This window comes from Ailuropoda melanoleuca, chromosome 8 (assembly GCF_002007445.2).
Source record: "Ailuropoda melanoleuca isolate Jingjing chromosome 8, ASM200744v2, whole genome shotgun sequence".
In the NCBI taxonomy this organism is placed as follows: domain Eukaryota; kingdom Metazoa; phylum Chordata; class Mammalia; order Carnivora; family Ursidae; genus Ailuropoda; species Ailuropoda melanoleuca.
Window position 1 is genome coordinate 43,312,879 of NC_048225.1, and position 24,373 is coordinate 43,337,251.

Consider the following 24,373-nt stretch of genomic DNA (forward strand, 5'->3'; position numbering starts at 1 on the left):
ATCAAGTTCACTCCTTGGAAGGTTATGCAAACATTTGATTCATATCAATTTTATTTAATTCAACAAACTGAATGTACTCTTGGTTCCAGTCACTGTCTCAGGTATTGGACATGCAAGGAATCGCAAATGGTGGTTCCAGCCCTCAAGGAGCTCAATCTAGTAGGGTAATGGATAGCTATGCGAATCTTGGTAATCAAAATGGAAAAGCAAAGGTACTAAGTGCACTGGGAATACAGAAACTGGCCAGGGAGGATGGGAATGGGATTCCTTTTCAGCCACCCCAGGAAGCAGCATCGCAACCATGGCAGAAGCCAGTAAATGGGACGTGCAGGGAGAGGGGCCAAGACAAATTATGGAGACTCATTAGTTTTATCTAGTGTCGGACCAGATCACAGCCCTGGCTAGCTAAGGAAGTCAGAGTTGTAGGGAGTTGGAAGAAGTTCTGGAAAGTTTCCATAACTCTGAACCTGGTCTCTGTAATCCTATGTTCAGCTGTAAAAGTAAAGAAGTTGTCCTGAAACCAGAGATGGAAACCATGCATGCCAATAATAAGAGCTAACAGTTTCTGAGTATCCGCTCCATGCCAAGCACTTTAATATAAAATGAGTATTATATCTAGACATGTAGTTTTTAGTCCCCAGGAACCCATTTTCCCCCTCTTCCTGGTAGTAGAATATGTGCCTTTCCCACTACAGACAATATCTTCCAGGCTTCCCTGTAGCTTAATGTGACTGTGACTAAGTTTTCATCAGTAGAGTGTGAACAGAAGTAATGTGGGCAACTTACAGGTCACTTCCCCAAAGGAGTGCCCTTCACTTCCTCTTTCCCCCTTTCCACTGGCTCGGAAGCCGATGTGGATCAGTGCTTCCGGGCAGAGTAGGACAAGACCTGCAGAAAGAACCTGGGCCCCTGGACAGCTGTCTGGAGCAGAGCCCTCACCTCCTCTTGCTCCTGCCTTCTGCTGCTAGCACCTCTCCTTTCCTGTGACCAAAGATCAAACACACACAAAAGAAAAACAGTATTGCTGGAATTACATCTGAGTTAAGAAAGGAGAGGCCACAGATGGGGACATGTGAGAGACTCTATATGTAAACTGTGCATGCTTTAGTGAATAGATTATATAAAAATTATATTGGCTTGTTTGGAAACCTTTGTTGTTTCCGTCCTGGCTCCCAGCACAGTTTCGAATGACTGAGGTTTACCTATTAAATGTCTTCCAGGTGAGAGAAAGGTCATTGTATCAAGCAAGGGCAGACTCATTCAACAAACAGGTTTTGACGATTTGCTATGTGTCAGGAACCAAAGACGGAAATACACCCAGACACACAATCTCCCCCCTCAAGATATTTGTTAATTGGTGGGAAGATGTGCAAATATAAAAACAGTATCGAGAGGAAAGTATCAGTTAATGCTCTTGGTTGCAAGCAACCAAAAATCTCACTCAAACTGGTTTTTTTAAAAGAGAAAAAAATCATGTATGGGCTTATATAAATGTGCAGTTCAAGAGTTCACTGTGTCTGTGCTTGCCCCTGCCTAGACTCAGGATCCTCTCCTCTCCCTCAGGAAGAATCTCCTTCTGTCTTCTTTCCAGTACAATCTTTACGAAAATGGTTGTAGCTTTCCTTCACTCACCCAACTATTTATTGTGCCATTTTGTACCACACCCTGAGCTGAGAAGTGAAGGTAGGCGTTTACAGGCAAAGAGCCTTTCCATATGAAGCTTACATTCTAGGTAGAGACAGACAATAAACAATTAGAGAAATGAGCTAATTACTGGCTGTGGCAAGTTCTGTGAAGGGAAAAACCCTTCACTGGCTGACATTGGATGAAGTGGAAAAAAAGCCTTAAGTTGACAACTTGGTGGAGACCAGAGACAACGAGCTCTGTAAGTAGAGGTGATGGCAAGTACAAAGGCCCTGAGGTGGGAAGGAATTGGACGGGGTGGAAATACAGGAAGGAGCAGTGTGGCTGCAGTGCAGTGAGAGGGAGAGTGAAACAGAATGAACCTGAAGTAGTTGGCAGAAGCCAGGCTGTGGGATAACCCATAGACATCAAAAAGAGTTTGGATTTTATTCTGCACACAATGAAATGTTTGCTTTAAAAGGAATCTCCTAGCTACTATGTGGGTAAAGTGTAAAGTTAAATTCAGGACTAGATGGACCTCAGGTCCCTGTCTGTCCACAGCAATCCATGACCAGCTCCACAGGGTGCCCAGGAGCCCTTTTGGTAACTGTGGACCCTGTATCAGTGATGTCCCACAGAATTTCCTGCAAAGATACAAATGTTCCATATCTGTGCTATCCAATCCCAAGCTGCTATATGCCACTGACTCTTGAGCACGTGAAATGAGGCTAGGTGTGACTGAGGAACTGGATTTTTAAATTTTATCCCATTTGAATTAATTTATTTTAATTTATAGAGCCACATGTGGCTAATGGCTATTGTGCCGTGCAGTGCAAAGCAAGAGTGAGCACTGGGTGTCTGAGGATTTCAACTTTGAATCCCAAAGCTAGGGCCTTCCTGCAAAGGTGAGTGAGTAGAGGGCATGCTACTCCCTAAATGCTAACAGCCTCTGTGCGTTCAGCTTGTCAGGACGGAGACGCTCAGGAGGCCTTCTGAGCTTCATTTTGTCACTGGGGAGGCACGTGCACACGGTTATGAGGCGCTCCACGCGCGTCCTCAGGGGAAGTCCCGCACTGCGAACAAAGGTTTGGGGACCTCTCTTTGCAGAACGCATAAGCCCTGCGCTCTTGCGGCCGCGGGTGCGGTGCAGCCATTGGCAGGAGGGGAACATCGGTCCGCAGCGCCTCGCCCCGCCTGCGACATCAGCTCTGGGCGCAGCACAGGTGGGCTGGGGAAGGAGGCATCGAGGCGAGCCACGGAGCGAGGTTGGAGGCTCGGGGCCCTTGGCCACGCAGTTGCCTCTTCCTCGCAGGAATGGGAGCGGGGGTGGCGCGGGCGGTCACCCGCACCGGATCTGCTTCCTGGGCTTGCTTTCGCTTTGCCGGGGGCTTGGCTAGGCCTGCGCACCGCAGGCTAGCCGGGAGAGCCGCGCAGGTGGCCGCCAAGGAGGGGCGGGGAACTGGTGCTTTTCACCTTTAGGACCCCCTGCCCTCTCCCCGAAGACGCGTCCCCGGCTCAGACTCGGTGCCCTGCGGCGCGCGTGGCTCCTGGTTGGCCGTCAGGCGCCCCTGACCTTGGTTTCTCCCCGGTGCCAGGTCTGCGCAAGGACCATGGGCGCCGCGCTGGGCACGGGCGCGCGACTGGCGCTCCTGCGGGGCCAGGCCTGCGGCGGCGTCCCACACTGGAAACCGTCCGCGCCCGCCCGAGGCTGCCACTCCAAATCCGGCCCGGCTCGCCCCGTGCCCCTGAAGAAGCGCGGATACGATGTCACCAGGAACCCACATCTCAACAAGGTAACGGTCCCGGAGGGTAGGGTGGCCCAAGCCGCTATCCTGTGGCTGGCGGGAGGGGCGCCCCGCCCCCTGGGCCTGGGCTGGATCCTCCCAGGCGCCCTTCCAGCGGTTTTCCATTTTTGCCTTGCAGAGGCTTGATGTAAGTCGGTTTGGCTTTTTTTCCCCCTCCCCCCGCCTTCTGCGTGGAAAGAGGTGACCAGTAATGCAGGGGGCCTTATTTCTTCCATAAGAACAACAAAGACTGGGTTAAGGTCCTCTTGGCCAGTCCGACCTGTGGTCAGAGCTCCCTCTGAGGCTTACTAATTCTGTTGGTCGTGGGTAGTTCATTTAACCTCTGTCAAGTCCACGTTTTCTTATTTGTAAATGAGAGACAGTTGTCCCCGGCGTGTTGCGAGATTTAAAGAGAAAATGGAGGCAGAGTTCTTAGCACAGTACCTGACACCCAGTGAGAACAAATGTCAGCTAAGGTTTTAATTATTATTCTGAGATAAAGATTATTTTGAGAGCTGGGTGGGGGGGAGAAAGGCTAGAATTACAGAACTTTTAGCCCTTGATGGGGCATCAGAGATCCTAATTCAAACCTCTCCTTTTACAGATGAGAAAACAAAACAAAGGGAACTAGCTCAAGGTCACCAGCTAGTTAGTTCTGGCCCTGCTATTGGAATCGAGAACGTGGTGCTTAAGATTCTGGGAGTAGAGTTCAGTATTACTGGAGTTAAAACCCTGGAAACAAGAGACCTGGATGTAAGGCCTGTCTCCCAACACCTTCTCAAATTAACTTGGACATCTCATTTAATATCTACTTTCAGGTAGATATTCAAGTTCAACTTTCTCCTGCCTAAAATGGATATTATGACAGAACCACCATTCCTACCTCATCTGGTTATTGTGACAATTAAATGAATTAGGAATAATATTTTAAACTATATAGAGTGCTTGATAAATAGGTAATTACTATAAAATAAAAATTTTTTAATAATTTCTTTGACTCAGGATTATGAAATTCAAGTGAGGAAATACATGTGGGAAAGGTGTTTTTGAGAAATAGGAACAGTTATACAGATGCTAAGTGTTGGGATTATTTCCTACAGAAGTAATAGAAGAAGCTAAGGAAAAAAAAATCTTTCAACCTCTGCTTATCGCTCTACTCCTTGCTCCCCCCAAAAGAGACTTTAAGTCCTTGTGTATTACTATTTTGGGATACTTCAGGTGTCTTATGAATTGTAGTTGCTTTGGTAGCAAATGTTAGAAAACTCAACTCAAATTGGCTTAAGCAAACAAAAGCCTTCTTTAACTAAATATCTAGAGGAAGGGCTGCAGGCAAGGCTTGACCCAGCAGTCCAGATGGCATCTCTAAGGATGCATGTTCTCCCTGGCTCTCTGTTCTGCTTCTGCAATGGCAGCTGCATCCTCAGGCTCCAGCCAGTGGAGTCTTTCACCTCAATGCTGGCATTATCTCCTATCTCCTTTTCTCACATGACCCTGTGCAAGGATAGAAAGACACTTTCTTTGGGAGGGGAGGATGCCTCATCAAGTCTGATTGAATTCCCTTCCTATTCTCAAACCAATTACTGTAACTTAAGCCAGTCAGGGCTCACCCCTGAAATTAAAGATAAAGTTTAAGGTAGGACCACTCCAATTGGTTTAGAGTAAGGGGATGTATTTTCTCCACAGCAGGTCTGTGTCCTGTCATCAGACAAAGAAGCATTGGTGCTGGAAAGCAAAACAATAAATTCCCACTATAGACTCCAGACGTTTTGACAATGCTTGCCTTAGAAGTGCACTGGGTGTTATGCGCAACTAATGAAGCATCGAACTTTGCATTGGAATCCGGGGATGTACTGTATGGTGACCAACATAATATAATAAAAAAAATCATTAAAAATAAAAAAAAAGAAGTACTGGCATATTATCAATCAGCACTTAACTGCTTTAGAACTAGCTAAAAAAAAAAAAAAAAAAAAAAAAAGGAATGTCTTCTTTTATAGCCCTAAGTTTATGGCTCCTTAAAACACTCTTCCCTTGTCTCTGATATAATTTTTTTCCTCCTAAATAGTATAAATGGGATGTTGTCTGTAAATCTAGGGGACCTGACCCTTTCGTAATGTTCAAGATTTTTTGTATGTCCCTGAAGTCAGTTGATGCTGGTCTGGGGTGAGGCGGGTATCTGGGGTGATGCAGAGGGAGCCTGATGGCATTCCCGTTCACCCCTGGGAAGGGCAGGAGCAGAGCAGTGGAGGGATCAGCAGTGCAGGGAGCTGCTGAGGACACCCTTCACTTCCCTCTGGAGCGTCCCCCTCTTGCTGGCCCACTGACCTCCAGCACTCCGAGAGTGTCTCCAGGGAAGGCTTGAAGCTTGGCTCTTTCCATCAGCCACCTGGGGAGACTTGCTGAGTTAAACAGAACAACTGAGGTTATCACTGAGAAAATAAGAGAACGGCAGCTTGGAAGGGAACTGCACTTAGAGGGCGGGTCTGTGGGTGGATTATTTTCTGCTACACTGTGAGTTCCTCCAGGGCAAGGGCTGAGTTTCATGTATTTGTGGCTAGCATAGGGTAGTTCCTGAAGGATCTAGCAAGGCCATGAACAAGAACATCAGCATTACATTCTTGGAATGTGTTTACTAGATTCTTTTTAATTTTAAACCTTATTTTTTATAATAATATTTTTTATATATTATGTTAGTCACCATACAGTACATCCCTAGTTTTTGATGTAAAGTTCCATGATTCATTACTTGCGTATAACACCCTTATTTTTTTAATTGACGTATAGTTGACATACAATATATTAGTTTCAGGTGTGGTTGTTGCCAGAGGAGAGAGAGGTGGGGGGATAGGTGAAATAGGTGAAGGAGATTAAGAGGTGCAAATTTCCAGTTATAAAATAAATAAGTCGTGGGGGTGTAAAGGATAGCATAGGGAATGTGTTCACTAGGTTTGCATCCCACTTTATGCGTATTCTTCTGTTACATGTTTTTAAAAAATTTTTTTAATTAAAATTAAATGTATTTAGCATATACTATATGATTAGTTTCAGGGGTAGAATTTAGTGATTCATCAGTTGCATATAACACCCAGTGCTCATTACATCAGGTGCCCTCCTTAATGCCCTTCACCCAGTTACCCACCCACCTCCCCTCCAGCAACCAACCCTCAGTTTGTTCCCTAGAGTTAAGAGTCTCATGGTTTGCCTCCCTCTCTGTTTTTATCTTATTTTATTTTGTCTTCCCTTCCCCTATGTTCATCTGTTTTGTTTCTTAAATTCCATGTATGAATGAAATCATATGGTATTGGCCTTTCTCTAACTGACTTATTTGGCTTAGCATAATACTCTCTAGTTACATCCACGTCATTGCAAATGGCAAGATTTCATTCTTTTTGATGGCTGAGTAATATTCCAGTGTGTCTTCTTTATCCATTCACCTGTCGATGGACATCTGGGTATCCCACTTTAGATAGCTCAGGAGAGGTATTTAAGAAGCTTGAGGTCAGAGCGTTGTTGGGAGGTGGCATTTTCTGGGAGAAGAGGAGCTGCTGAACAAGCCAAGCATCACTACTGTTCTATAATGACTGGGTCTGGTTCCAACTCTGTCATAATCTCACTGTGTGATCTGTGATGAGCTCAGAGGCCCCTCTGCCCATGTCACACCACTTCTGTAAGGATCATGGGAGGTGCCTATGAAATCATTTTGAAAACTGTAAGTGAAATACCAGATGATTATGCGGACACTTCGCAGAGCTGGGGCCAGAGGGATCCTTAGAGAAGACCTAGTCTGGAAGTTTTCAGATTACGGGTCACAAATTGTGGGACATGAACTTAGCTTAGTGGATCTAACCAGCATTTTAATTAAAAAAAATGGGTTAGAATAGAATTTAAAAACAGCAAATGCATTAAACTTAATAAAAGTATTAAGTCACCATGTGAAATGCCAATTTTCACTGTGGATTTTTGTTAAAAAAAAAAAGCTTTTGAAAATCAATCTCATTTAACATCTCAGTTTGAGGAAGGAACAGACTGAGAAGTAACCCCACAGAGACTGTCATGGGTTGCAGAGCTGGGCAGAAGCAGCTGGCCTCCTGATTTTGAGGCCAGTGAACAGCGATGACATTTCCCATTTACATCTGGGAATTGTAACTAGATGATTCCGCGTTCTCTGCAGGAGTCTGCGTTTTCTAAGTCGTGCAAATGCACCAGTACACCAATTTCTATTTCCTTTTCCACTATTACCTTTCTTCTCAGATTTACATAGGACCTCTTCTATTATCCATGTTGACTGTGGCAAGAGAGCAGATCTTTGATTATGTATTACAAGATATCAGCCATATTTTACTTACATTAAATAGGCAACGATTAACTCCATTTCATCTTCGTAGGCAAGTATCATCCCCATTCTATTCAGGTAGCAAATGGGCCTTCAAAACATTTCTGGCCTCAAATACCTGTAACCTCTCTTGGGAAGGGCTGTCCTGTTCCCTACTCCTGAAACAAGATTTGAGTCCCCCCCCCATTTATCTTATTGCTCTGTGTGTGTTTCCCTTTGGCCCTGAGCACCCTGTTATAAGGGCTGGTTGGGGTGTCTTCCTCACTGGACCCTGGACACCATTCAGACAGACTTGGTTTTGATACATGATATTCTCTATGTCTGACTTGAGATGTTCAATGAATATTTGCTCTTTAAATGACCTCAATCAAGTCATGACCCCTTCGCTCTCAACTTTATTAATCTTAGTGCCACTACTTTACAGTTAGCCTGATGCTCTCATTGTCTAGAAAAATGCCTACCTATGGCCTGTTTGGAGGAAATATACTAACTTGGCCCTTATCTCCCCAGACTTAAGGGCATTTCACTGAAGGAGTCTGTTATTTCTCGGAGTGCATTCTTCTTCTTTGACCCACATGCCAACAATGATTTTTGCCTTCCACCACTCCTTTTCCTGCTTCTCTGCAGTTTTTTTCTCTTGAGCTTGATAGTCAAGGAAAGAATGAGTAAGAACGGTACTTAGATCACTGTGATCACGCACAAGTGCATTTCATGCAGTGGGGCCTCAGAGCTGCAGGGCCCCGTAGATGACCACCTTCCTACACGGACCTGGTGGCTGGAGGTTACTGAATAAGTAAAGCTCCAGTGGCCAGCACTGCAGCATTGGCTGCACTTCTGAGGTGGCAAGAGTTTCAGCTCCATCTCTTCTGTGTGCAGTGGTGAGTCATTAGATTCTCACACAGCAAGGACTTGACTTTGGTTAAAGTATGTGTTTTTATTTGGTGCTGGCTTAGAACTTGATCTTGCCTCCTTTGCATGAGAGGCGTCTGTCCCACACTTGGCTTGTCGATCAATCAGGAGATGGTGGCTGGGTGGTACAGGGATCTAGAAGTTTTTTGGTGATGCTGTTTTCTGTCCCCAAAGCAGACAGCATAATGGGTCTTCTTGAGACCTCTGTTTCGGACAGGGTGTTGAACTGGGACCCCTGACTAACAGAGAACCAGTGGGTTACTAAGTCAGCACTATCTTCTTTAAGCATCAGTTCACTCGACACTGGAGCCTCTTGTACAGTGACTCAAGGCACTGAAGCTCAAATATTGTTCCAATATTTTAACAACAAACAAGCAGAGGCAGGTTGGAATTAAATCCTACCTTGTTGACTACTGTTCTGGCTTCATGGGATTGATAGCATTTGGAGTTAGGGCTTTGTGCTTGGAATGGCTAACAGAACTTGTATTAGTTTGGCTAAAGTTTAGGCAGCTGTAAGGAAGCAAACCCCAGTATGGAGGCTTAAACAAGACAGAAGTGTGTTTCTTTCTTATCAACAAGTCTGGGTAGACAATTCCAGGTCAGTGTGTGGCTTGACATTGTTGCTTTCCATCCTCAATGTGCATCTTATGTTTCATGGTCTAAGAGGCCCTACCCTCTGCCGCCAATTCCACGCAGAAGTCAGAGGTAAGGGAAATGCCTTTTGAGGGCACAATCTGAACATTGCAGATATCATTTCCACTCATGGTCAACTGACCAGGCCTTGGTCACAGGCTACAGCTAGCTGTGAGAGAACCTGGGAAATGTAATCTTTAGCCAGGAATCCATATGTGCAGCTAAATTCCTACACCATTAAGGAAAGAGAGACTAGATATTGGGGAATCTGCCACAAAATGCTTCTATGAAATTTTAAAGTTTTTACTGTCAATTTTACCCCAAACTTTAAAATCCATCCTTTTCTCTACATCCCTATTACTACCAGCCCTGTTCACTCCTTCAACATCTCACATCTAAATTTTGCAGGAGCCTCCTCTTTGGTCTACCACCTTCCCATCATCTTCCTTTCGATTCTCATAACCACATCTTGGGATGCTAAAACCTGGCACACATCCTTAACCACTCTCTTTCCTTCAGACCCCATATCCAGTCCCCCAAATAGTTCTGTCACTCTGTTTTTAGACTAGGTCTGGAATCAACCCCTGCTCACTATAGGTCCCACCCTGACCTAAGCCACCAACATTTCTTGGCTGGGTAACTGCAGGGGCCTCCTGGCTGCTGCTGCCTTGCTGCCCCCTGAGCTCCTTGTGTTTATTCTGCACACAATAGCCAGCATGATCCTTTTAAAACTGTTTGACCTTGTCACCCTTCTGCTCAAACCCCACAAAGTCAGAGTCCTCAGAATACCTTGCCTGATTTGACACCCCCCCACCTTGTCTTTGCTACTGCTTAGCCTCACTCACTGCCCAAACCAGCTGGCCTCCTCGCTGTTCCTCACACACTCTAAGCATGCTCCTGCCGCAAGTCTTTGCACTGGCTGTTCCCCCTTCCTTGGACACACGTCCCCTCGATAGCCACATGGTTAACTCCTTCACCTTCTTCAAGGCTTCCGCCTTTCTCAGTGAGACCCACTTCAACCCACCAGATGCACTTGTGAATGTCCTGCAGTTTTCTTGGTCCTCCTTAATGGGGTCTACTCCCCCCCCCACCGGTACCTGATACTTCCTAATGTATTATTTAATTACCTTAGTGAATATATCTCTTGTTTATTGTTTGTGTTTCCCCACTCTAATGTAAGCTCCGTTTGGGCAAGCGTTTTTGTCTTATTTGTTCATTGATGTATCCAAGGTACTCAGAACAGTGCCTGGCCCATATTTGGCCCTCAGTAAACAGTTACTGGATGAGTGAGTCATTCAGAGACACGCTGCCAAGACTCATTCCTCTCATCCTTTCCTTTCACCTCCCTTTTCACTAAAGCCCCCGTCTTTCACCCCGGTGCCTCTCCTCCCCCAGGGCCCCCCTATGCAGTGCTGATATTCCTAGGATCACCTCTATCTGGATTGTAGATCACCAGGGCCAAGTAAATAACATTCAGACCAACTTTTGGAAGTTCACGTGTCTCACATGGGTGACATTTGTATTCGGTGGAAACTCCATAAAATAATCTTATTTCAAGGTTTGCCTGCATACCATTAGTTATCTTCTAAAGGCAGTATGTTTATTTTCATGTAATAAAATTTAACACAGGAACCTTGCCACCTGTTCTAAAAATGATTGTAAACAGCACAATCTAGATCATGGAAATAGTGACACTGGAGGACATATCCCCTACAGAAATATATGTTGCCTGTCTCAGACTTGGGCCAGCTGCCATCTAAGCCAATCTAACTCTGGGCTGTCAAGGTGAAGTGTCTGTGGATACTTTTTTCACGCTTATCCCCACTCTCCCCATTTCCAGCCTGTCTTGGTCCTCTTGGACTGTTGTAAGCTCTGAGGTTATGGCTTTATTTTACTTTGCATTTTTGTCATTTCTACCAAAGGTTTCTTTTATCTTCTACCCTGTTCTTTCCAAATGCCAGTTTTGCAGTGAGAGGGGAGAAAAAGGCCTTTCATTCATATGGGCCTTGCAAAGGGATCACTAATGTGCAGCACTTTTGCTTGTGAAGACATGGACTATAGTCCGCTTCCAGACCTTCACTTTGATGTGTAGAAGTACATTGGGAAATCCTTTGGGGTGGTGTCCGACTGCCTCTCTGATGCAGAGCACAAAGGATGCTCTATGACGGTGCGATGAAAATCTGAGGGATACCCTCCTGTTGGGGTGCTGAGGTCAGCGGTTAAAAGCATGCATTCATTCTGTACCCAAATGGTTGCCTGGCAGCCTGCTTACAACACAGTTCCAACCAAAAGGACACAGTAAAGAGTAAAATGTACCCAGTCATTTGAGGAGAGGGATTTTTTGATGGAAAGACTGTCAGCTTTGAGGAACTTGAAAAAGAGAAAATCAAAGCTGCGTTTGCTTTTAAAAGTTTTGTTGAAAGCTGGAGGGACTATAGAATTGAATTGAATGCTTCACAACTTGAGAATATTATTGTTTTAAAGCATTTTGTCTGGATTCTGTGCCATTGTTGGGCAGCAGAGCTACATGATGCCCATAGCACAACTCATCCTGAAGCATCCTCCCCTGAGGTGTGGACGCTGGAGGGGGCAGACTCCGCTAGTTCCTTTGTTTTGTTTTGCTTTGCTCTCTCAGAAAACAGAAGGAGGGAGCTACTGTCTACATGAGTTCGAATCCCTCCTGAGTTACTGAGGAGTCCCATGACTCTCCCAATAGGAGAAAGGAGGAGAAAGGAGAAAGTGCCTTCACATCTAAAATGGAGCTGGGTCTTCACTCACAGATTGTCTCCATTCCCCCTTTCTCTGGTTTCTGAACGAGGTGGTGAGTTTTCCAAGCCAGATTCCTACCATACCGAATTTCCTTCCCTAGCAAATGCCTTGTGGAGGGAATTCAAGTAATAATGATATCAACTAGCATTTTTTTTGGACCTATAGTGTGCCAGAATGGTTCTAAGCAGTTTCTATGCAGTAACTCATTTCATATAATACCACGATGTTGTGACGTACACTGTTATATTACAGATGAGGAAACTGAGGCACAAAGTGGTTGGTTGGTTAGCTAACTCGCTCAAGGTCATTGTGGCAGAGTTGGATCTTGAACCTAGGCCATCTGGTTGTAGGTCCACATCCTCCCCCACTATGATGAACAGCCACTTCTGGGGTGCACATGCCCTCTTGCTTGAGACTGGCGCGTGGAGTCTGATGCTCTGGGCCATTCCCTGTCGTGGGCCTCTGACAGACTGTTAGCACTTCCACTGGCTCTGTTAGATCAGACTCTGGGTGTTGGAGAGAACTTTAAGGATCACTGGATGCCTTCTCTACACCCTTTAAGTGTGTGTGATTCTCCCAGGACTCGTTTGTTTATCAAATTTATTCAATCAACATTTGCTCTGTATCTGTTCTTTTTAGGGCAGTGGAAACCCAGTGGTGAATACAACACTTCTTTGGCTTTCAAGGAGCCTATAGTGTAAGAGGGGTGATGGTGGAACCAGTTAGTGGGCAGGAAGTTCCATTCAGGAGGTCCGTGTAATGGGAGGCGCATAGGTACTTGTGCTCTCCGGGGCCACCTCTGCCACACCGCCTTCCTTGATGAGCCACATGGAAGTGACTCCTTCATTCTTTCCACTCCTTTGGCATTTAGCTTAGGTAGTCATGACTCTGTTCCACGTTTGGTCTCAGTGTACATTCATAGTATGCATGATTGTCCCCATCTTGATGTCATCTTCAGAGCCAGGACCACGTCTGAAGCATCACATGGCCAGCCACAATGGCTTCTTTGTAGCGTACCCTCAATAACAATTGGTTACATGAATCCCTTTCCCCCTCCCTCCCGGACAGATCAGAAACCACTTAGGTGAAGATGGATAATATACAACCCCATCTGCTATCTCTTCTAAAAAGATGGTGACAATATAAATTATATTTAGATTCTCCATGGGACTTGGAGGATTTTGAAAGCCAAGGGNTGTAGCGTACCCTCAATAACAATTGGTTACATGAATCCCTTTCCCCCTCCCTCCCGGACAGATCAGAAACCACTTAGGTGAAGATGGATAATATACAACCCCATCTGCTATCTCTTCTAAAAAGATGGTGACAATATAAATTATATTTAGATTCTCCATGGGACTTGGAGGATTTTGAAAGCCAAGGGAAATCTTTTATTCTGGTCATAGAAGTTTTGGAAATCCATTGCTTTAAGAGAGTTTCCTGCTCTGATTCTGTGTCAGACGCACCTCGTCTAAAGAACAACACCTTTACAACTAGATTATTTATTCTCGTCCTTGAGACTGTTTCAAAGACGTTAGATTTAGGCCTGCTATAACCAACAGCAGGTTAAAGGGTTTTGGAGATTGAAGGAATATAGCTCAGATTGATTGCATGTGGCCTCCCAGGGGCATGGCCTGTGACCAGGCGGTACGCAGCAGAGCACACAGGCTACCATCTAGGGATTCAGAGTCAGAAACACCCAAGGTTCCAGCTCCAGCTCTCATTCACTAGATTTGGGACCTTGGGAAGGCCACTTCATTTCTCCAAGCCTCAGTTTCTCATCTGGGAATGGGGATGATAATAAAATAAACCACCTCACAGGGTGCTCTAATGATTAAATGAAATAATGTATGTCAAACACATTGTAAGTGCTCAGTTAATTCTCAGACAGTCCATGTCTCTGAATCTTCTGCTCCATTCCTAGCCCAACACATCACACTGTAGGCTGTGGACCTGCCCTCTTAGAGCTTCCAGTCCCCAAGGAGAAGGGAAGATCGGGAGATCCAAACCCATTTTCCGTTGGCATGGATACCTCCAATTTTGGCAGAGAAATGAGTCAGGGAAGAGGCATGTTGGGTGGAGACACAATAATTTCTCTGTACTTGATGGAGCTTAAACTGGGTGTTCTAGATGTTTGTCTGAAAGAAATGTGAATAAAAATGTCTGTAGCAGCAGAAAACTCAAGGGCCATTTGAAGAGCTGGTACTTAATGGCAGTTGAAACTAGGGTTGAAGGGAGTGGCCACCGTCATATCCTGCAGGAATCCTGGGACTTTTTCCTAACATTTTGGCACATCCTAATCATGGTTTTAAAAACTGACTCTGAAAAACAAATCTAAATTTAGCTGATCTGTTTATCTGCCAGTCTGTCTACGTATCATGACTCTGTCTTTCTATCTATCACTATAGCACTCTCAGTCTCATGAGATTATGGTATCAAGACAGGAAGACAAGAGAATGNATCAAATTTATTCAATCAACATTTGCTCTGTATCTGTTCTTTTTAGGGCAGTGGAAACCCAGTGGTGAATACAACACTTCTTTGGCTTTCAAGGAGCCTATAGTGTAAGAGGGGTGATGGTGGAACCAGTTAGTGGGCAGGAAGTTCCATTCAGGAGGTCCGTGTAATGGGAGGCGCATAGGTACTTGTGCTCTCCGGGGCCACCTCTGCCACACCGCCTTCCTTGATGAGCCACATGGAAGTGACTCCTTCATTCTTTCCACTCCTTTGGCATTTAGCTTAGGTAGTCATGACTCTGTTCCACGTTTGGTCTCAGTGTACATTCATAGTATGCATGATTGTCCCCATCTTGATGTCATCTTCAGAGCCAGGACCACGTCTGAAGCATCACATGGCCAGCCACAATGGCTTCTTCGCAGTGTACCCTCAATAACAATTGGTTACATGAATCCCTTTCCCCCTCCCTCCCGGACAGATCAGAAACCACTAAGGCGAAGATGGATAATATACAACCCCATCTGCTATCTCTTCTAAAAAGATGGTGACAATATAAATTATATTTAGATTCTCCATGGGACTTGGAGGATTTTGAAAGCCAAGGGAAATCTTTTATTCTGGTCATAGAAGTTTTGGAAATCCATTGCTTTAAGAGAGTTTCCTGCTCTGATTCTGTGTCAGACGCACCTCGTCTAAAGAACAACACCTTTACAACTAGATTATTTATTCTCGTCCTTGAGACTGTTTCAAAGACGTTAGATTTAGGCCTGCTATAACCAACAGCAGGTTAAAGGGTTTTGGAGATTGAAGGAATATAGCTCAGATTGATTGCATGTGGCCTCCCAGGGGCATGGCCTGTGACCAGGCGGTACGCAGCAGAGCACACAGGCTACCATCTAGGGATTCAGAGTCAGAAACACCCAAGGTTCCAGCTCCAGCTCTCATTCACTAGATTTGGGACCTTGGGAAGGCCACTTCATTTCTCCAAGCCTCAGTTTCTCATCTGGGAATGGGGATGATAATAAAATAAACCACCTCACAGGGTGCTCTAATGATTAAATGAAATAATGTATGTCAAACACATTGTAAGTGCTCAGTTAATTCTCAGACAGTCCATGTCTCTGAATCTTCTGCTCCATTCCTAGCCCAACACATCACACTGTAGGCTGTGGACCTGCCCTCTTAGAGCTTCCAGTCCCCAAGGAGAAGGGAAGATCGGGAGATCCAAACCCATTTTCCGTTGGCATGGATACCTCCAATTTTGGCAGAGAAATGAGTCAGGGAAGAGGCATGTTGGGTGGAGACACAATAATTTCTCTGTACTTGATGGAGCTTAAACTGGGTGTTCTAGATGTTTGTCTGAAAGAAATGTGAATAAAAATGTCTGTAGCAGCAGAAAACTCAAGGGCCATTTGAAGAGCTGGTACTTAATGGCAGTTGAAACTAGGGTTGAAGGGAGTGGCCACCGTCATATCCTGCAGGAATCCTGGGACTTTTTCCTAACATTTTGGCACATCCTAATCATGGTTTTAAAAACTGACTCTGAAAAACAAATCTAAATTTAGCTGATCTGTTTATCTGCCAGTCTGTCTACGTATCATGACTCTGTCTTTCTATCTATCACTATAGCACTCTCAGTCTCATGAGATTATGGTATCAAGACAGGAAGACAAGAGAATGNNNNCTCTGGGTGTTGGAGAGAACTTTAAGGATCACTGGATGCCTTCTCTACACCCTTTAAGTGTGTGTGATTCTCCCAGGACTCGTTTGTTTATCAAATTTATTCAATCAACATTTGCTCTGTATCTGTTCTTTTTAGGGCAGTGGAAACCCAGTGGTGAATACAACACTTCTTTGGCTTTCAAGGAGCCTATAGTGTAAGAGGGGTGATGGTGGAACCAGTTAGTGGGCAGGAAGTTCCATTCAGGAGGTCCGTGTAATGGGAGGCGCATAGGTACTTGTGCTCTCCGGGGCCACCTCTGCCACACCGCCTTCCTTGATGAGCCACATGGAAGTGACTCCTTCATTCTTTCCACTCCTTTGGCATTTAGCTTAGGTAGTCATGACTCTGTTCCACGTTTGGTCTCAGTGTACATTCATAGTATGCATGATTGTCCCCATCTTGATGTCATCTTCAGAGCCAGGACCACGTCTGAAGCATCACATGGCCAGCCACAATGGCTTCTTCGCAGTGTACCCTCAATAACAATTGGTTACATGAATCCCTTTCCCCCTCCCTCCCGGACAGATCAGAAACCACTAAGGCGAAGATGGATAATATACAACCCCATCTGCTATCTCTTCTAAAAAGATGGTGACAATATAAATTATATTTAGATTCTCCATGGGACTTGGAGGATTTTGAAAGCCAAGGGAAATCTTTTATTCTGGTCATAGAAGTTTTGGAAATCCATTGCTTTAAGAGAGTTTCCTGCTCTGATTCTGTGTCAGACGCACCTCGTCTAAAGAACAACACCTTTACAACTAGATTATTTATTCTCGTCCTTGAGACTGTTTCAAAGACGTTAGATTTAGGCCTGCTATAACCAACAGCAGGTTAAAGGGTTTTGGATATTGAAGGAACATAGCTCAGATTGATTGCATGTGGCCTCCCAGGGGCATGGCCTGTGACCAGGCGGTACGCAGCAGAGCACACAGGCTACCATCTAGGGATTCAGAGTCAGAAACACCCAAGGTTCCAGCTCCAGCTCTCATTCACTAGATTTGGGACCTTGGGAAGGCCACTTCATTTCTCCAAGCCTCAGTTTCTCATCTGGGAATGGGGATGATAATAAAATAAACCACCTCACAGGGTGCTCTAATGATTAAATGAAATAATGTATGTCAAACACATTGTAAGTGCTCAGTTAATTCTCAGACAGTCCATGTCTCTGAATCTTCTGCTCCATTCCTAGCCCAACACATCACACTGTAGGCTGTGGACCTGCCCTCTTAGAGCATCCAGTCCCCGAGGAGAAGGGAAGATCGGGAGATCCAAACCCATTTTCCGTTGGCATGGATACCTCCAATTTTGGCAGAGGAATGAGTCAGGGAAGAGGCATGTTGGGTGGAGACACAATAATTTCTCTGTACTTGATGGAGCTTAAACTGGGTGTTCTAGATATTTGTCTGAAAGAAATGTGAATAAAAATGTCTGTAGCAGCAGAAAACTCAAGGGCCATTTGAAGAGCTGGTACTTAATGGCAGTTGAAACTAGGGTTGAAGGGAGTGGCCACCGTCATATCCTGCAGGAATCCTGGGACTTTTTCCTAACATTTTGGCACATCCTAATCATGGTTTTAAAAACTGACTCTGAAAAACAAATCTAAATTTAGCTGATCTGTTTATCTGCCAGTCTGTCTACGTATCATGACTCTGTCTTTCTATCTATCACTATAGCACTCTCAGTCTCATGAGATTATGGTATCAAGACAGGAAGACAAGAGAATGNTAACAGCCATTTTTAGAAACAAGCTTTGAAATCTGCCCATCAGTGCTGAAAGATTTCCACTGTTCTCACACTCCAGGAGCTGGCAGCAGCTTCTCCTCACATCTCGGAAGCCTTGGGAGCCGCCTGGCCATGTCTGTGGGAGATGATGGCATGGGTGCGGGCAGGGCTGCCTGCCAGAAGGCACTGGGAGGGAGGGCCTGTCGAAGAGGGACCATCCTGCCTGCAGGAACCAGCCTGGGCTGCAGGGCCTTGAGCATCCTCAGCTGTTCCTTGTTGTTGGTGTTCTGTGACCTCCTACCAGTCAACTGGACACCGAGTCAGCTGCCGCCTCTGGAACTCGTAATTGCTAGAATGATAGTATTAGAAATAATAATAATAAACACTTACATAATGCTTACCCTGCCAGGTACTCTTATAGATGCTTTACATATATTCTTGCCAAGCAGAGAAAAAATTGTGAAGANCCTTCTTAGATGGTGTCTGTGTCCCTTAGACCTGCTGACTTTGCCTGCCCTGCTAAAACAGTGCCTGAATCAGCCTTGTCGACTTACGTGGCAGGCCTTCGAGTCTCTCCACAGAATGGAGATGCTTTACTACTGGAACATCGTCATATGTTGCAAACCTAACCACCTGCTGGTACTGTTCCCGCTTCTCTCCTTGGGTGTCCATTTCTGAAGAACAGTCTTGTCCCGACTCCCACCTTCATTTCAGGTCTTGTGTTTTCCTCTGCAGTAATACCATCATGAAGACAAAGCATGTGACAGAAAGCTTACCCTCACGTCGTGCTCTCCTTTCTTATCTCTTTTATTTTTGGTCTTTTCCACCCCATGATTATTTGTTTTGACTAGTAAGATCTCTACAGGTCACAGGACAGTGAATAGCAATGCTGTTGCCACCAGATAAAGCAGGCACAGATATAGATGGTGTGGAAAAAAACCTATTAACAGCCATTTTTAGAAACAAGCTTTGAAATCTGCCCATCAGTGCTGAAAGATTTCCACTGTTCTCACACTCCAGGAGCTGGCAGCAGCTTCTCCTCACATCTCGGAAGCCTTGGGAGCCGCCTGGCCGTGTCTGTGGGAGATGATGGCATGGGTGCGGGCAGGGCTGCCTGCCAGAAGGCACTGGGAGGGAGGGCCTGCCGAGCAGAGGGACCGTCCTGCCTGCAGGAACCAGCCTGGGCTGCAGGGCCTTGAGCATCCTCAGCTGTTCCTTGTTGTTGGTGTTCTGTGACCTCCTACCAGTCAACTGGACACCGAGTCAGCTGCCGCCTCTGGAACTCGTAATTGCTAGAATGATAGTATTAGAAATAATAATAATAAACACTTACATAATGCTTACCCTGCCAGGTACTCTTATAGATGCTTTACATATATTCTTGCCAAGCAGAGAAAAAATTGTGAAGAAGGTAAACTTTTCCTGTAGCTCTCTAGTGAGAAAGATAGCAAGTCAACGAACAGAAGTATACAGGCGGTTATTGGTAGTGGAGAGGAAATGAGCAGGGTCCAGTGTGAGGAAACAACAGAGGGTTGGCTTCAATGAAGGGAAGACCTCTTAAGGAGGTGATATTTGGAAAGGTACCTAATGTAAGAGGAGGCAATCAGAGGGGAAACCAGGGTAAGAGTGTTTTGGGCAGAGGGAACGGCATGTACAGAGTCAGGAGGCAGCAAGCAGCTTGACCTGGGAGGTTCTGAGCTCGGACAACATGCACTCCAGAGGGAGTGTGATAAGCAAGGGCAGGGGTGGGGGGTTGCCTAAAATCAGGGTGGAGAGGACTTGGCGGCCAGAGCATGCAAGGTCTGTGGGCCCAGTTTCATTCCTGGTACAACAGGACTTTCTTAAATGGTTCTAAGCAAGGAAGTGATGTGACTGGATTTATGTTAATGAAAGATCTCTCTGTGGAGAGCAGGTTGGAGGGCAAGAGTAGAAGCAGGAGGACCAGGAGGGGCTGCGGAAGCAATGGGAACAAGAAAAGATGGGGCTGGCCCGTGGACGGTGGCAGGGTAGAGGAGAGAAGTGGCTGGGTTGGAATTGGAATTTGAAGGTGGAATGGATGGGACAGGACCCTGTGTCTGTCTCCTTCAGCTTCGCCAGGACTCTATGCTGCATTTTCCCCTGTCATGCCACCCACCCTCCATGCAGCTGCCCCCCCCCATTTACTGCAATACCTCCTATCCTTCCTCAGCACACCTCATAATAAGAAGGAAGTAGAAAGTTGGTGTTTTACCTTTGGAGCTTATGAAGTGCTTCCTGATGGGTCGTCTCACTGGATCCCCACAAAAACCTTGTGAGACAGGCATTTTTTTTCTGTGGGGGGAGATTGGGGCCCAGAGAGCCCAAGTGAGTTGCCATGGTCTCTCAGAAAATGAAGGGCAGTAATGAAGGGATCAATCCAGATCCTCTGAGACTGCTCACTGGTTTATTAAACAAACATCTATGGAGCACCTTTTGTGTTCCAGGCACTGTGTTGGGTTTCACAAATAATGAGATGCACCAGTCATGATCCTTGCCCTTGGGGAAATGGTTCAGACTTAAAACCTCATAAATGTAATGCAGTATAATAGGTTTTATAGTACATTAAAAATATGCGATTGGGGCGCCTGGGTGGCTAAATCGGTTAGGCATCTGCCTTCGGCTCAGGTCATGATCCCAGGGTCCTGGGATCGAGCTCTACATTGGGCTCCCTGCTCAGTGGGGAGCTGGCTTCTCCCTCTCCTCCCTGCTCCTGCTGTCTTTCGCTCTCTCTCTCTCTCCAATAAATAAATAAATAAATAAATAAATAAATAAATAAGACCCTTTTTAAAAAAAGAATTAAAAATATGCTATTAATAATGTCCAAGTAATTTTTACTTTGGTGGGGAGAAAGAAGGGTGAACTTTCTTAAAGTGGATGACCTTTGATCCTTATATTATAATATTGTGTTCCCTAAAGTAAAAAGGGAAATCTGCTCTGACCTCTCGCCTAATTTTCTTGGTGCGTCAGTGTGAATATCTAAAAGATATAGAGGGATTCCCAGCGTGGACATGGTGGGGGAAAGGTGTCCTAAGCAAATATGGCAAAATGGCATGGCGTGTGAAGAAGTGCAGTGATCCTGAAGGACAGGGGGCATTGAGGCTGGAGAGCAAGGCAGGGGTCAGACCTGGGGCGGGGTGGGGGGCAGTTCTGGGGCTCTCCTTGCCTGCCTGAAGAGTTTGACCTTTGTCCTGAAGGGATGAAGGCACTGAGATGTGACACTTGGGTTTCAAGGGGTGGGCAGATCACTCTGGCCACAGGGAGGGCACAAGAGCAGAGTTAGGGAGACTCATTAAGAAGGAAGTCATTCCCAAATGGAAGATGAAGAGAGCCTGATATGGTGATGGTGAGGTGGACACAGATGTGAGAGGTGCCCAGGAAGCAGAAGTCCGCATCTGTTCCAGAATTCCTTGAGTTCCATCATTGCAGTAGGAGTCCAAGATTTGTCAGTATCCCAGAAAAACAAATGGAAACCTCATATTTATCCATTGTGAATTTACACAGCTTAATTGGGATATTATATTCCTTTGTCTTTGCCTAGAATTAAGTAGAGTAAAACTATTAATACTGGTTATCTTATAGCAGGATCAGAAATTCTGCTTGGCTTACACATTATATGTCTTAAATGTTGGAAAGTTATCGTAAGCGCAGGATTTCTCAAAACATGAAATTCTGTAAAGAGTACTTTGGCACTGGGGAAAACATGAGGAATTACTGACTTGGGCTTGGTTTATTTTAAGTGTTTTACTCTGAATATTGGTGTGACTGGCCTTTATCTAACTAACCAAGGTCACCTTAGCCAGCATTTTTGTCATTATGGGGACATAGCCCCTCCTCCCATGCGGTCCGTAACTGGCATCTCTGCCCTTCCCCCATTACAAAGACTGGGCGAGACTGTATTTTAACACCTACAGGAGTCCAAGGGCCTTCCTTTTTCTTCCATGTTTTCCTTCAGTCTCCTGGAAAAACAATAACTCCTTAAATTGAAAATGGAAAGAATTGGAAAGTGTGTTTTCTAGAATTGGAAAGTGTGTTTTCTAGATGAGAATTTCCTTCCTCTGTTTTATTTTTGTTTTTGTTTGTTTGTTTGTTTTTGGGTAGACTTAGGTGGAATAGAAACAAGGATTTGAAGTTCACGCAACATGAACTTTTTCACAAATTTGGTCCTCTGTGGGCACAGTGTTGTCACTTTCTCCACTGGGTTGAATGTTAGCTTGTTTTTCCCTTTGCTGAGTCCCGGTTTGTCTTTATGGACCGTGATTCCTGGAGAAGGAAAATAGAAAGTCAGAAGTTTATAGGAATGATTTTTTTTTTTTTTTGGCTAATTCCACCCAGTATCAGTCACTCGTCTAGGTAAAAAGCTATTTAAAGATTTTTAAAGAGGTGAAGATTTAAAAGAATCAGCAGCATGAATACCACAGTGAGCCAACTCTTGTTTTTCCTACATTCTTTGGTGTCATTTGGGCAAAGCCATCTGTCACATGCTATGACTGTAATCATGAAACTATGAACATCATAGAAAGTCCAATGATGAAAATAAGCTTTCCAGAATGAGAATTCTTGGGAAGCTAATAGTCTTATAGTTCTTGCAAAATTGTAAAAATCTTTGGTTTTACACCATAGGCTTCCCAACACTTTGATCTTGGGTAACTCACTGTGCCGTATCACTGCAATGGCCGTCTTTAATTCCCTTCTTCTTCAAAGGAGTGAATTTTTATAATGGGGCCTAGCCCTGTAAACATTTCATAATATTGTGGCTTCAAAGAAGGAAGGCTGTAAACACATTTGCATCCACTTAGCTGATGGTTTGTAGACCTGAGGGACTCTTCGTTCCCTGCGTTCCACAGGGAAAGCATTTATTCCATTGGTTCTGCCCCTGAAGTGAAGTTCCCATCAACCCACTCAGAGAGGAAGTGCTACATTAGCATCTTTGGTCGAATAACATCTTCTGATGTATTTGCCTCTGGTGTTTGTGGTGTAATTCTACTTCTGCCTTAAACCGTTTTATTAATTTTACTGTCGCTTTCTTATTTTCTGTACCAAGTGAGTGAGACTTTTCTCCTCTTTTCTTCTCTCCTTGGTATCAGGATGTGATATTTAGCCCATTAGAGTTGTATAGGGGCTACTAAAAATTATACTTAATTTAGATACATATTATGCATTCATTCTTTTGAGATGTACTAATGTGTGCCTTTCATTGATCTCAATTAAATAGATCAGATTATGTGTGTTTGATTGACTGCCCTGTTGTTGAACATGATAATATCAGCCTCTGGGGATCAGAAAACCTCTCTTCCCCATTTCTTCCCATCAGAATTAAGTGCTTAAGTCTGGAGGCTCTCATCCTGGATGTGAGATCCTGGGACTAAGGTGAAAGGGAGGGATGTATCCCGAAGTAACAATAGGGGAGACACCAAACCAGGAAGGAGAGAAGAGAATCCAAGTGGGGAGGTGGGCCAGTGGTGGAGACCAAGAAGAATTGAGTTCTGTGTCTTGTTGGAGACCATAATTGAAGGAAGAACAGGACAGACAGGAAGAGAGGTGAAGAGGGAAGAATGAGGATTGAGGTCCGCGATAGGTGAAGTAGGATAGTTCAAGGTCGGAATGAGTGACTGCTGGCTGCCTATGTAGCATTAGCGTTTTGGTGGGTCTGGGAACCTCTGACGAGGTAAGGTGGCTTCTTAAGAAAGCCAGAGTCGGCTGGACGGCTGCAGATGGCCCAGTGAGTGCAGGAGGCCTGAGGTCCCAGGTGGTGTCATTTGAGCACACAGTGGTCACAGGCTGAAGATGTTGCCCCAGCACGGGGCTCACAGCCATTCACCTCTGCAAACCATGGCAGGTGCCCTGCACAGCTACAGTTCCAAGGACGTCAGGCCCCTTGAAGTTCAAGAAAATAAGACCCAGAAGCCCTCTAACTTTGGGAAACCCCATACTCTACTCTCTTGTTTCCATACTGTCGTAGCCATTAGTGCCAGAAGCTAATTGCTCTGTAGATCTCCACAAAGCCTGAATTCCCCTATTGCAGGAGCCAGTGTACCAGAGATGTCCTTGCAAGGGTCTTGTCTAAGCACCAGAAAGCTGTCCCACAGTCTTGTTTTTGTTGTCTCTTCTTCCTGTATCAAGGACCTCTCAAATTGTTATCATTTAACTGTATCCCCTTCTTATTAGTGAAGGAATGGTAGAAGTTAGGGCAGAAACCTATAGGTGGCTATAGTTTGACCTTGAGGCCAAAGGTCAGTTCTGGCCTCACATCCACTCTCTCTGCCCAGTGGTCGTTGTTCAGATCACATGCCCAGAGGTGGGTTCTGATTCCCATCAGCTCCACTCACTCCTTTCTCTTCCACCTGCAACTAACCACACCTGCCTCCAGTCACCCACCCAAACAAGCAGGGTTAGAGGACT

The 24,373-nt window shown here is 45.1% G+C and overlaps 1 protein-coding gene across 3 annotated transcripts in view; it reads left to right on the forward strand.

The window, feature by feature from the left end:
- Positions 1-2,687: 2,687 nt before the first annotated feature.
- Positions 2,688-24,373, forward strand: part of ME3 (malic enzyme 3) — a 203,805-nt gene continuing 182,119 nt past the window's right edge. For 2 of the 3 annotated variants that reach the window (XM_019805894.2, XM_034666180.1), the window contains exons 1-2: positions 2,871-2,888; positions 3,219-3,416. In XM_019805894.2, coding sequence (XP_019661453.2) covers positions 3,234-3,416 — 183 coding nt within the window. In that variant the 5' untranslated portion in view covers positions 2,871-2,888; positions 3,219-3,233. Of the gene's footprint in view, positions 2,847-2,870; positions 2,889-3,218; positions 3,417-24,373 lie in introns of those variants that run through there. The other variant, XM_019805893.2, reaches the window with a different exon arrangement.